General features: G+C 40.6%; 1 protein-coding gene across 1 annotated transcript; it reads left to right on the top strand.

Annotated features, from left to right (window-relative positions):
- The first annotated feature begins 459 nt into the window (after positions 1–459).
- irx4a (iroquois homeobox 4a) lies at positions 460–7,077 on the top strand. Its single transcript, XM_084943924.1, has 5 exons — positions 460–813; positions 1,766–2,017; positions 2,920–3,026; positions 4,803–5,113; positions 5,949–7,077. Exons 1-5 carry the CDS (start codon positions 769–771, stop codon positions 6,653–6,655), a joined length of 1,422 nt encoding a protein of 473 aa, XP_084800050.1. The 5' UTR covers positions 460–768; the 3' UTR covers positions 6,656–7,077.
- Positions 7,078–13,767: the final 6,690 nt, after the last annotated feature.

Genomic DNA, 13,767 nt, shown 5'->3' with positions numbered 1-13,767 from the left:
TTACTTTGTTAATTAATTAGTTTCATCTTTGACTGCTATCTTTAGTATGAAAATATTCTTCACAAATTAATTTGAAACCAATTAGCTCCCAGTGTGATTAGAAGTTGTTCGGAGGAATGATAGGAATGTGCTTCATTAGGCCTAATTCATTTAAGCGGATACAGACGTGTGCATATTTAAGCCATTGATTGGCCTAATTGATTGATTGCTCGTGCAAATTAATCTCCAGGACATATTCGTGTTCATAAAGGTACTCCGTGCCTTTTACTCTATAAAACATTTCCTCTTTATATCGTGCTTTCAGTTTTTTTTCTCGTCATCCTGAGAAAGAAAATGCATATTAAAGTTACAGTCTGGTCATTTTTAGAGTGGGAAACTTCTGACGTCACAGTCACCGGCGTTTAAAACAACCTGCCTCTGCTGCTGACGTCTTTTATACTACTTTTTATAGGCAAAAATATGTATCTGACAACAAAGTGATTATTCTTGGCAAAGAAGCTCGTGTTTCCCTAATGCGTTTATTTATTGTTAGTGGAGTTTTAAAAAAGGAAAAGGAGAGGTTTGATTAGGTGGTTTAGTTAATGCAGTTTAAAGTCGTTTGAGTGGGGGCTTTTTACAAATTAAACATGCTACTCTGCTTCGCCCTATAAGCATCCTAGGAGCCTGTGCTTACCAATCAATTGGTACAGTCAAACAGAGCCGCAGCCTGCGTTAGAGTGGAGACCTTCAGTCTCGCTTTATTTCTGGATATTGGGGGACTTCTCTACCATGTCATATCCACAATTTGGATATCCCTATTCGTCTGCTCCACAAGTAAGTTCGTGTAACTACGTTTGTTTATAGGATGTTGTGGTATTCATGTCGCAACGGGTGATTGTCTCATCGATTTAAGCTTCATCCCTTTACGCACTTTAGCCAAGATTCCGGGAGACTTTTGATGTCTTTTCGGGCATCGGAAATGTATTGCATTGCAGCCAGTGGTACCTGTGTAGCTAAAGCGAGAAAGAAAGGGGGTGAAAAGAAGGTATCCAGAAACCATCGAGACCCCCGACCTCCTGTTCACTGATTTCTGTAAGATAATAGCCGCTGTGTAATGTTAACCATATGTTTATCTGCTCTGGAACACACATGGCAACTTGTTCGGCACACGCCATGTGTGTTTTGCGCTATAACAGCAGCTGTTTTATTTTGGCTGTGAGCCATGAAAAATCGTTTGGGCTTTACTTTGGGTATTACCGAGCAATCTCTGGGAAAAGCATGTATCTGTTTGCAAGGCATGGATTTTGATTTTGAATCAAGCCTGTTAGACGGCACAGTTTTACGCGCATATTATCACGCGAACAGAGTTGTGTCGTTCGACTTTAGATCTGGTCTGCTCTTATCTATTTTAGTCGCCAATACATCTGCCATTTTTAAATGGGCAATCCACGAAAAAGGGGCAGACAATGTAGATCATTTCAAAAGAAGTAAATTGTATAATTTTAAAAACGAACTTTTATTTTTATAACCAAGTTTAATTTCGCGATCTGTGAAAGTGAAACGTGTGGAACTTTTTTAATCAAGACAATTTTTAAGACAAGTTTTAAACTAACTTCGTCACCTGTCATTCTGTTTCAGTGCAACATTAAATTAAGCAGCCTATGTTCTAATTTAAAAAAAAAAGAAAGAAAGAAAGAAAGAAAGAAAGAAAGAAAGAAAGAAAGAAAGAAAGAAAGAAAGAAAGAAAGAAAAACAGCCGATGAATTTTCTCTTGATCTCCACCCAGTTCCTGATGACAACTAACTCTCTGACCACTTGCTGCGAGTCCACCGGCAGATCCATAGCCGACTCCGGAGTAGCGGCTTCCGGACAGACACCTGTCTACTGTCCCGTGTATGAGAGCCGGCTGCTGGCCACGGCGAGACACGAGCTGAGCTCAGCCGCTGCGCTGGGAGTGTACGGGAGCCCTTACACCAGTGGTCAAGGCTATGGGAATTACGTTACATATGGCACGGACGCATCCGCTTTCTACTCACTGGTAAGCCCTTCATCTGATCCCTCTTGGCATTGATTTATGGACCTGCAAGGTTCAGAAGCTGAAGCAGGCACACCTCTCTTCTCCCTCTCATTTTTAATGTTCTACGTAGCAAAACATTAGCCTTTAAATGCAGAAGATGCATTCTTATATTCACGACAACCGTTTCAAGGAAATTAAAAATTCACTCCAAAGAATAACGCACTTCGTATCAGCTTGTTTTGATGCAGGTTAATTTTAAACGTATGTGATTTCCGTCGTTTTCAGTCTGTTTCATCTCTGCAAAAGTGAATTTGAAGAGTCAGCCTGATAAAATTGTCAGAACATGAGTGCAAATAACTTCTCAGAGTTTATTTAATTAATTTTTTTTATTTTAATTGAACATGTCTTCCTTCTAAAACATAAGAACATAAAAGACATGCTCATATAAAGTATAGTATTGCTTGTTTCATTTTGGTTTCATATAAAATTCCATGTAGTGGAATCACTGTTGGCAGTAAAGGGGTGGTTGGAATCTTCTTAGAGATTATTTTACCTACAACTGTGAATTCTAATTATTTATTTTGTCTGATTTGTTTTTAAAAATAATCAGAGTTCCAACTTTTCAGTCCTTAAAAAAAGTTATGTCCCTGCAGTTGGTATACAATCATATTTATATGAACACAAAATATGAGATAGATTTTTTTCTTCACTTTTAGCAGAACATTATTGTTGTATTGTATTATTGGGCTTTTGTTTTTGTGATAGTTTGGATTTCTTTGGGAATCATTATCCTTGTTGATGGCAACCTAAAAGTACAACCAATGCGCATCTCTTCTTGTCAAGTTGATTGTTTAAAATGCTGCAATACCTTCCCCTTTTTGTGTGTCACTCTTCTAAAAACGTGTCTTGCTGTATGATTGCAGGGTACATTTGATACTAAAGATGCCACAGCTTCTGCGCATGCGGGAATAACCCAGGCCACAGCTTACTACCCCTATGATCCTGCCTTGGGGCAGTATCAGTATGACAGGTAGGTTTCTGTGACAGCTGATTTTTCTTTTTTGACATGTTAAAAAAGCTCATTATCAGTTCAAACAACAGACCACTTGAGGTAGACTCAATATCCTGCTTGAGTAAAATGTGGTACAGGCAGAAAAACAGAGGGAAGTCAGTTGCATCAGAAATGATTTTGAACTATGCGCTTTAAGTCTGCTATCCCAAAAAAGTGAAAACTTATCCCAGCTTTCTTAAGCAACAAACACAAGATGTAACTAAAATGAAAGCGAGAGGTAAATATTGAGCTGTAGTTTAGGGTCAGTTTCCTGGCATTAAATCAATCATTCCTGAGGGGTCAAGGCCATTCTCATCACGTCAAGCAACACTGGGTGATCACCTTCATCTCATGACACATTTCTTTTCTGATGGGGTGAATTGCCTCAGAGGACCCATGCCCCTTTCATCAAAACATAAGGCCTGTACACTGTTGTGAAGAGCATGCCTGCCATATTGAAAGGTCTTCCCAATAATCAGCTGACATTCGCAATAAGTCTGTGATGTGGTGAAAAGGTAGCGTGTGAACGTGATTCATACGTGACTGTGCATTTACCTTAGAACAGAACCTAGCAGCGGTATCAGAACTGCATTGTGATACCACATGCTTGCTTTTATTATTATTGCAAATTCGTTGATCACACTCGATATTGTATTGGCGGTACTCGATGTCTCATGCAGACTTCGAGCTTTTCAACATGTAGCCCAAAACCTAAGCAACAAGTGCTTTTACCAATCATTTTTAATACCACATAAAGGGCAAAAGATGTCATCAGGAATGCTCGAAAGTGCACACACTGCAAAAAGCTAAATAACCTGTGTCACCCAGATGAGCAAGCAGGCCAACAGCAGCACCATACTGTCTGCACTCATCTTTTACCTGAGGGCTCATCATTACACTCAATAAAGCAATTTTACAGTCTATTTTATCTGAGAACAACACAGGCTAAGGAAAGGTGCAGCACTTGTCTCCTTTTGATTCCCTTTTCAGTGCATGACCTGCTCTAAGCTATACGGAGCAATAAAGGCCTCATAAAAGCCTCCCAAGAGGACTTTTACAGCTCACTGCGGACTGAAAATCAACAGCATGCATTTTAAATGTAGGCTTATGGTTGATATTTGTGGGAGAGGTGAGGGTAGGGAAAGAGCTGTAGCCTGCACTAAGAATGGTTTTAATAGGTGGCACAACAAAAATGACCAGAAAAAAAGAATGCTTACCATAATTTACACTCTTCATCTTTACTAATAAGGGGACAGCTTATATTTTTCTAAATGACAGTAATAGCATATTAACTTTGTGAGAGCTTTGCATTATCTGAGGGGGTTTTAGGGACGTTGTCAGAGCCTCTGTTGCTTTTGATGCCTTCAGTCTTATAAAGCATTTTCTGTGGACTTCACACGACTTTGCGGCTTTCTAAGAAATATTAGCGTGTACAGTATGTAACCTTTGACAGGGTAATGATCTTCTTCTTGCATGCCCTTCGCTACAACTTCGGAATTATATCTCTTAAGTGAAACATGCTTCTGATATTCAGTTTTAAATTTTATTTGCGCTGACGAAGGCAGGAGTGTGACTCCAAGGCTTATAAAACATGATACGCATCAGCTCAGAAAAATTCCAAGAAGCAGATGGCTCTGTCATGGCTGTAAGTAGAGAAACTGCCAGGACAGTGCTTTAAAAATTGTCAAGCAACAAGCGTTACATACTATATTTACTCTCTCATTAGTATTTTGCTTGCCTTCTTCTCATTAACAGATATGGCTCCATGGATGGGGGAACAAGACGAAAGAATGCTACACGAGAGACAACCAGCACGCTGAAGGCCTGGCTACAGGAGCACAGGAAGAACCCATATCCGACTAAAGGAGAGAAGATCATGCTGGCCATTATCACTAAAATGACCCTGACGCAGGTCTCCACCTGGTTCGCAAATGCTAGAAGGAGGCTCAAGAAGGAGAACAAGATGACATGGCCACCGAGAAACAAGGGCTCAGAGGAGAAAAGATATGACGATGATGAGGATGGATCTCAAGAGGAGCAGATAAAAAGCGAGAACAATGACGATGGTTAGTGTCAGAGTGCTTTGCAAGGATAAAGTAAAGATGTAAAACTCCAAAGCTGAACTCTTTCTAAGGGAAGTTTTTGACTTTTTATATAGTTCACAATAACAAAGATGAGATTTGTGTTTTTTTTATTTAGTTTTTTATAAAGACTAAATAAATAATTTGCTCCTTTACAGCTATAGACAGACACTTAATAAATAGACTTTTCCTTAAATTACAAATTGTAGCATACAGCAGCATTTTGAATTCCATAACAGACTGTACAGATGGTCCTATAAAACCTGACCACACTCATAATTTAGTTTACTCTGACATCTCTTACAAAGAAATATATTTTTAATAGAAGGGTTTTATACTGTAATTATAGATAGACACTACATCCTGATAATAAATAATTTGTTTGACTGAAAGGTTTACCAATGATCTGTGCCACATTATAGGCTTAATCACGTTTACTATATGACACCTGAAACCTGTCAGCAGCAACATTATTCTTGAACTATGCTGCACAGGCCTGCCATCAGACTGGGCCAACACTAAGAACTTACTAATGGAGGAACATGAGACAGGCCTCAGTCAGAGTTAAAAAGAGTCAGATATATAAATAAGTTTAGACTCCTGGAGTTTTGATATCAGATTAAGCAGTTAATTGTGATAGAGTTGAATACATTGAAATTAAAACTCTATTTTTTTAAGCTTAAGGGAACCTTTATTTTCCCCAAACATTATCATTTGCAGGTGTGAAACATTAATTTACACCTTTGTTTGGAAACCTATTTTCTGTCCTGCTGTATGACACTGACACGCCCCTCGTTTCTTTTCTGTTCTTGTTCTCCAGAGACCAGAAGCCGGCCCGACAAGGACCTCCAGTTGAGCGACTTGGACGATTTCGACACGCTGGAGTCTGAAAGCTCTGAGTGTGAGCTGAAGCACCGATACCACATGAACACACACATGACCACAACGACAACCGACTGCCCAGGCGAACACCTCCTCAAGGACGCGTCTCTCAAACTCTCCATCCCCGTTTCTCTCGGAGAGGAGCAGGACTTGAGCAAGAGTTGTCTCAAAACGAATCAAAACGACGGCTTCCAGTCGGACAGCAGACAGCAGGAAAAGGCGTGCTATAATCAGCAGCAAGGGCACCAGATATTAGACGGCAAACCTCGGATCTGGTCTTTGGCGCAGACCGCGACGTCTCTGAACCAAACTGAGTACCCATCCTGTATGCTGAGGTGCCAGCCCCCGCCCTCCTCCCTCACCCCGTCCCCCGCCGCAACCTCACCCGTGACCGGCCTGGACAGGCAGGACTCGCCGGTCACAACCCTGAGAAACTGGGTGGACGGGGTTTTCCACGACCCCTTGTTCAGGCACAGCACTTTGAGCCAAGCCCTGACCAACACCACCGTCTCTTGGACCACGAACACCAAAGGCACAATTCTGGAGGCTGAGAGAAGCACGTCGGCCTTGCAGCAGCATCAAAACTCCTCCAAAGACAGTGCCATGAGTTTTCCAAAAACTATCAATAAACTTTTCTGCTCCTAACAAAACCAAATGATCCTTTATTGCAAAGAGAGTGGAAGACTTTTTGTGACTAAAACTCGGATGGAAGAAAAAAGAAAAGAAAAGAGAGAGAGAACTATTGCGTGTCTATGATTCCCTTGTTATGTTTTATTCTTTATTAAAACAGTTGTAGCCATAAACTGTTACACTCGAGTTACAGAAGGGAAACATTTCGATTCAACGCACGCACAAAAATGTATAACAAAGTTTACATCTTGGGAAAAAAACAATAACAAAAAAATGTAGGCCTAAGCTTTTTCCTTTTAATTTTTTTTTTTAATATATGCGCATGCTAATGTAATTGAATATTATTTAGGTCTCAGCAGCTGAGTATCACCAATAAAAGAAAAATAAGTCTCACTAATGCACTGCTCTCCTTGGGAGTGGATGAGAGCGTTTCAACTTTGTTCACTGAAAAATAAAAACAGTCGGTTTTTGAAGAGCGCTTGTGATGTCGGGTTAATGGTGAGAGTTGCTGTCTATGGTGCTGAACCAGGCCGTTCCCCCTTCTGCTCTACTTTTGCGTTTGCTTTTATCTAAAACAATGACTTCACCTTTCCCCCGCAATATGGGGCCTGCTGCAAGACTGAGGGGAGAAAACATTTTAAAAAGCATCCTGCAGTAAAACAGCACTCCCATCACTCCTAAACCATAAAATACTCTCACGATCTAACATCTCACACCCTCTTTTTTCCCCCAGAAAACACTCACTCTTGTGCAATGACGGGAAGAAAATGAGGCAGCTCATCCCCACAAGACAGAACAATATCAGTATCTAAGATCTGCCTCATTAATTCCCTCTAAACAGGCTGTAATTGGGATGTTCACAGTCATATCTCATGTCGGGCTATTGATTTCCCCTCTCTGCTCTCTGATAATATTATCGAAATATTTCAACATCTTCCATGATGCGGCTGTCAGAAGGGTAAGTTATTCGCCATACGTCCTTTAATGGGTTCAAAACGGAGGCCCGTAAAATAATTTTGAAGTGAGGAGTTTTCGCTTTGACACTAACCCCTCGATTTTCCTGGAGACGGGGGTGGGGGATCCGGCAGAAAAACAGCGCGGATGCTGATTCCTCCGCTGAAAAGTGAAAGGGCTTTTACGAAAGAGGCACTCACGTCGTCTGGAAGTGAAAAGGGCAAAGGAACTCGAATTAGTTGTTGTAGATAAAAGGGCAAAAAGAAAGGAGTCAAGGGTACTTGACAGTAATGGCGAAAGAGGAGCTCTCCGGGGACTCTGTCCTGTGAGGAGGGAGTGGGGTGTGGTGGTGGTGTGGAGGGGCTTCGGTGATGAATTTTAATGGGAAAAGCACCAACGATCGAGATCACCCCGCCCTCCCCGCGCCCCTTTAAAAGAAAGTGCAACGGCGGACAAAAGAAATTTTCTATATAACGCTTGTATTTTTTATTTATTTATTTTCTTTCTTGGGCCGAAAAAAAACCTTGCCTGCAGCATTTCGAGTAGCAACGTTGACATAACCTCAGAATAAAAATCAAGGAAAGGCATACATGTTGTGAGGGTGCTTATTTTTTACTTGGGAGGGAGGGGAGAAAAAAAATGCTTTCCTATTTTACTTGACGTACACCTGTTTAACCTACATACAAAATGGTGCATTTAAATTTTCATGGCCTCTGATAGAAAATTAGCGCATAGTTAAAATCCCCGAAGATCAGATAGCCCCGACATTTAATTAATTTACCATGAAGACAGATTTTATTAGACCTCTGAACCAACTGGCTTTTTATTTGACAGAAAGAGACATGAAGTAAGACAGAAGAGAGGGAGAGAGAGAGAAGGAAGGGGGGGGGGGGGTGTCCTGGGAGAGAGACCAGTGCGCACAGTGCACTCAAAGAGAGAGAGAGACAGAGAAAAAGAGAGTGAGAGAGGGGCCACCTATAACTAAATCATTCAGCCATGGCAAATACGAACGCACAGAGGGAGCGGGATGGTAAATTAACAGGAGCTTTTTACATAGAGACCAAATAAAACTGTAATCAGCGACGCGTTACTTTTCATTAAGCGGCTCTGACAGCAGCATATTCAGCCACTCCGACACAGGAGCAGGGCCCGGGCTGAAATAAACTGCTCTCAACCCGAGAGTCATAAGATAATTCCTTAAGCTCCATTAACAACTCTTAGCCGCAGGAAATGGGCTCCCCCTGAAAACATCTCCAAATCTAAAAAGCTTTATCGACCTGGCAAACCTCAGCTGATGGCTTCTCTTTTTTTCCCCAACTCCCCCCTCCCCCTCTCTCCTTTCCCTTTTTTTCAACTTAAGGGACAGAAACGTCCAACTGAGGTAATAGACTTTGACACAACACATTAAATGGGAAATGAGAAAAGGGAGAAGAAAGGGCACTCTTAAACGCCTTTTAAACGTTTCCAATTAGAGGTTTAAAACTTGAATAAGATGTAGGCCTTTGGCATATGCCTGGCTGATGGGACATTTAACTGAATGCCTTCTCCACTTGGTAAAAGCAGCACTTAACTGGGCACAGTATGTAGTCGTCCTGTGAGGCGGGCGAGTCAAGGGATAAGCTTTATCTCACTTTATGAGAAAAAAAATGCCCACGAGTCTTAAACAACTGGATAGTTGTAAGATATTGCCCCCCACCCCTCCCCAAAGCTACGAATGAAAAACAGAACAAAATAAAAGTTGTGGAAGCATCTGTTGTTTATTTTATTTTCATTTTTTTTACTCATCTTTGTATGATCTTCCTTACTACATAGCTGAAAGGGGCTTCTTGCTCTGTCCACAGTGCTAGAAGGCCCACAAAAGCTGACAGAAACTCGGAACAATCAGCAGTTGTGGAGTTTCCCCAGAGAGAAAACCAGCCTGGGTCAGGTTAATACCACTGTGACCCTGAGCCATAAATATATTTACACATCATTACACATCAACATACACATTTAAACACACTCTCTCTCTTTCACTGTCGCTCTTTCTCTCTCTGTATCTCATACACACAAGCACACACACGCACATATACACACACAGTCAGTCTCAAAACCTCTGCCACACATGCCTGCATCAGGCTTAATTGAATATTTAATCTATTCATTGACTAACATTAATATGGTGAGAATAGCTTTAATGTGATCAAAGCTTAAATGAAAATGTGAAGCATGACCACACACAAAGGGTAGCGTGGAGAAATGGCACACACGCACACACACACACACACACACACACACACACACACACACACACACACACACACACACACACACACACACACACAAACAAATATGAGCAGTATGGGCACTTTGCCTTAGCAGCCCTTTTAAGAATCAATGCAATGGCCTTTAATTCCAATTATAATGAAGAATATTAAAGCGGTACTCTCAAAGCCACGATAAACAAAACAGCCTGTCGGTGTGTAATCATATGATTCCAAAAAACACATTTTTTATTAGGATTAAATTACATCTAAATGTCAGTTGGTGTGAACGCTTGGCATGGTTGATCTTAGCAAATTAATATATTGATAGAGAACAGAGCTATGCACTGAAGAAGTTTGTTGAGTCAGAGTAGTGCAGAAATTAGTTTGGATCCAGTAGCTCCATGTTTGGTGGTGAATGACAGGACTAAATCCAAGAGTTGCTTGTCTTGTCATCTCTCACTTGCCACAAGGGTGAGGTGCAGAATACCCCCCCCCCCCCCCCCCCCCCCCCCCCCCAACACACACACACTCCACTGTTTTAGGAGCTGAAGTGCCACCTACTATTCTTCCTTCACTGCTTGGAGATATGGTCCGTGTGTGATTGTTTGTGTATTTGTGGCAAGACCCCTACTGCCAAAACGACATGTCCAGGATGTGCCTTTAGGCCCCAGTGACTGCCCTTTATCAGCCCCTTGCTGCCATCACCTCCCTGCAGTCTTTCCACAGGTCAAGAGGTTCCAGCCTGAGGTGCATTGCTTTTCATCATCATCTCTGCTGTCTGTCTGTGACGACACGGGTGAACTGTCTTTCCCAAATTCATATTCACTACTTTTATGAATGAAAAAATACTAATCGTGGTATATAATACTCTCTACTCTTCAATGTATTTTAGAATCACTATACAGTATATCTACATATAGAGATATATATTTATTTATAAGTATATAAATTGTACAGAGCTGATTTGGAGGTTTACCTGGTTGCATTACCATTCTTAGCAATGGTTGCAGCCGCCCACAGAAAAGTCCAGGGGTGTAATCTCACACTCGTTAAGGTCAGAGGAAAGGTTAAGAGGATCTAATCATGGGTCACTGCAACACACTTTGACTCTGTCAGACAAGTGAGACTCAGTTAGGCTCGCCACTAGATAACAGATATTTTACATGCAAGCACCTGAGTTTTTGAGGATGAATCAGAATTTTTATTTATAACCTAGCATAAGCCTAATAGATCTCAGTTTCATGAGATGTCCAATATCTCTATAGTGGAAATCTTGTTCATAAAAGTCGAGCTACTAAGGCAGCTTCCTTAGTTTAATCGAGTCACCAGTCACCATGAACATGCATGTATATTTTATATTTTTACTAAGCACAAGTTAAAAAGTAATCAAACTTATAAACACATAGGTTGTTTTTTTTTGTGTCACTGCATTCTCTTATAATTGAAGTAATGATGCAAATGTAATGCTCAAAGCCCCTTAGAATAGAAGTTACATTTTTACAAAATGTTCATGCAGCACTGTATTCTCTAAACTTCAAGCATTTTCTGTGTTTCATATCCACAACCACTTTGATCACTAATAACCCAACATGCATGTCTCGAAACTGTGGGAGGAAGCTGAAGCGCATAGAGAACATACAAACTTCACACATCACTCCCCCAGCTGAGAACCAGGAATCCTGTTGCTGTGACAATGGTGTGGTGAGCAGTAAGTAGAGCTCTAATATTTAATCGACTTAAATGTAAATATCCTGCAACATCTCAATCATTTCTCATGTATAATGGAAGTAGCAGCTTCTGTGAAATTTACCACTCTGGTAAGGTGTAGGTGTAGTTGCACACAAAAACAAAAGAAAATGAGTTGGACATTGTTATTTTTTTCATCTACAGTACCACTAAAGCCATGTAGAAGTAATTGCTAAAGGTCAAAAGAGGCTGTGTTTTACCAAGACATTTGTGTTTATCATTCAGGACAGATCAATACAATATTGTTGTTTTAAAGAACAAAAGCCAGGGGAGACTTAACACTGACCTTTGGTTCCATTTTCCATCGTGTTCAGGAGGTCATACAAAACATATAAATGAGGCCCTCAGGTTTCTCTGGAAAGAAAAGTTTCTTTTTTTGTTGTTTTTTTTTTCTTTGTTTTTTAAGTAATGGGCCAGTGTTAGCTGTGGAAAGTGTGGGATATTTTTATATCCCATTATTTCTCCGCTCTGCTGGGCCGTTGTTGTTGCAGACTGACCAACATCTACTGCTTATTATCATCACCATGTTTACTATGCAGTTTGAGGTAACACACAGTAGTTAACTAAATACATTTAGCAAGTCACAATGATGTTCACTCTGAATATATGTTGTTAATTTTCTCATTTTCATCTCAAACAATCCAATCTTGCAGTATAATTTCACTAGTAATGTATAATGCATTATTATATTTACACCTGCAGGAGTCCAAAGCCATCTTAGTGTTTACACATTGTTTAAACAAATGGTGTGTAGACTGCAGTTGAAAAGAAGTTAACCCAATGCATATCTGTTACAGTATTACTGGTGAACACACATATCTGAACTTAACTTGAATGTCTGGCTACAGTATGGGAATGTGCACACCTGACACCTGTATTTAAGTGTTACTATAAGTGCCCCATAAGTCAGACTGGACTGTTGGGAAATATACATTGTTATTATATATTATCCATTATAGCATGGAGTTCATTAGCTGTCAGAGACCTCTGGCTACTGCTTGCCTTATCAGCAATTCCAACTACGAACTTTCATTTGCCCAACCTTACCAATCATTTTTGTGCCTTAATCATGAGCTTTTCCCAAACAGAAGTAACTTAAGACCAGACTGTGAAGTACTGTTTTGCTGGTCTCTCTCTGTTTGAACGTTTCAGAATTGTTTTCTCTTACCACGGCTAACATTTGAAGAGTTTTCTGCAAGACCTACTACTGCACCCGGTATGTAACGTATACAGTTGTCTGCATGTATTGCAAAAAGAGAGTGTTGTGACACTCAGCAGAAGCTGTTGTTTTCAAGAAGAAGAAAGTTAAATGTTCTACAGAAGTTCAAGAAGAATTTTTCAAGGTCTGCCTGTACCTTACCTCAAGGCTAAGGTACAGGCAGGAAAGCATAAACAATTAATTGTCCCATTTACAGAGTAAGATTTCTTCATATTCTCACTGCATTTCCATCACAAATCTCCAAACAATCCTTTAGTAGCTCCAGTTTTTTCTGTGTGTGAACAATAAGTGTGTACATTAACCGCAGCAACAGCATTTCACATGCAAACCACACGCATCCTATCATTGTAGATATCTGAGGGAGCCATTTCTGACGTACATGTTGAAGACAGCATAGGTCTGAGCTGTATGAACACCAATACGAAGTGTAACTTTGTGGCTATGAATGAAAACCAGTTGTTACTCTTGCACTTGCTGCTTTGAAAAAGCATTTAAATGTTTAAAATTCAAATCCAATGTTTCTTTTTGCTTTTCACTGGAAACTAGGGTTGCATGAAGTACTGTGTGTGCTAAATCTCACAATGTGTTTCCAGCACTTAGAGTAAGGCAGGTGGATTCCAAAATAGCTCCTCTAACAAGTCCCACAGAGAGAGGAAAAGAGACACCTTTGCGGGCCCATTGCTCCTGGGCTACAACATGTAGTGTGACGACTCAGTAACTCCAACAGGTCGACTTTAGACTATTTGGAGAGTTTTGAGAGACAGCCCGGCCAACTGTGAGGATGTGCTCTGACGCGCTACGTGATTCTTTATCTGCCACGCGTCTCAATCAAGTGTAATGTCTGCTTCCTGGCTTCTCCATCTTTACCCTTTGCTCCTTCTTTCCTCTAAGCATTTCTTTTTTTTTAATGATCTTTCCTCAGGTGCAAGAAGGGTAGATTCATTTTCTATCCAAATTGTGAT

This window comes from Perissodus microlepis, chromosome 11, assembly GCF_051167445.1.
Source record: "Perissodus microlepis isolate ML-2025 ecotype Zambia chromosome 11, ASM5116744v1, whole genome shotgun sequence".
Classification (NCBI taxonomy): Eukaryota; Metazoa; Chordata; class Actinopteri; order Cichliformes; family Cichlidae; genus Perissodus; species Perissodus microlepis.
The sequence above is the reverse complement of the archived record's forward strand: the minus strand, read 5'-3'. Positions and strand labels throughout refer to the sequence as shown.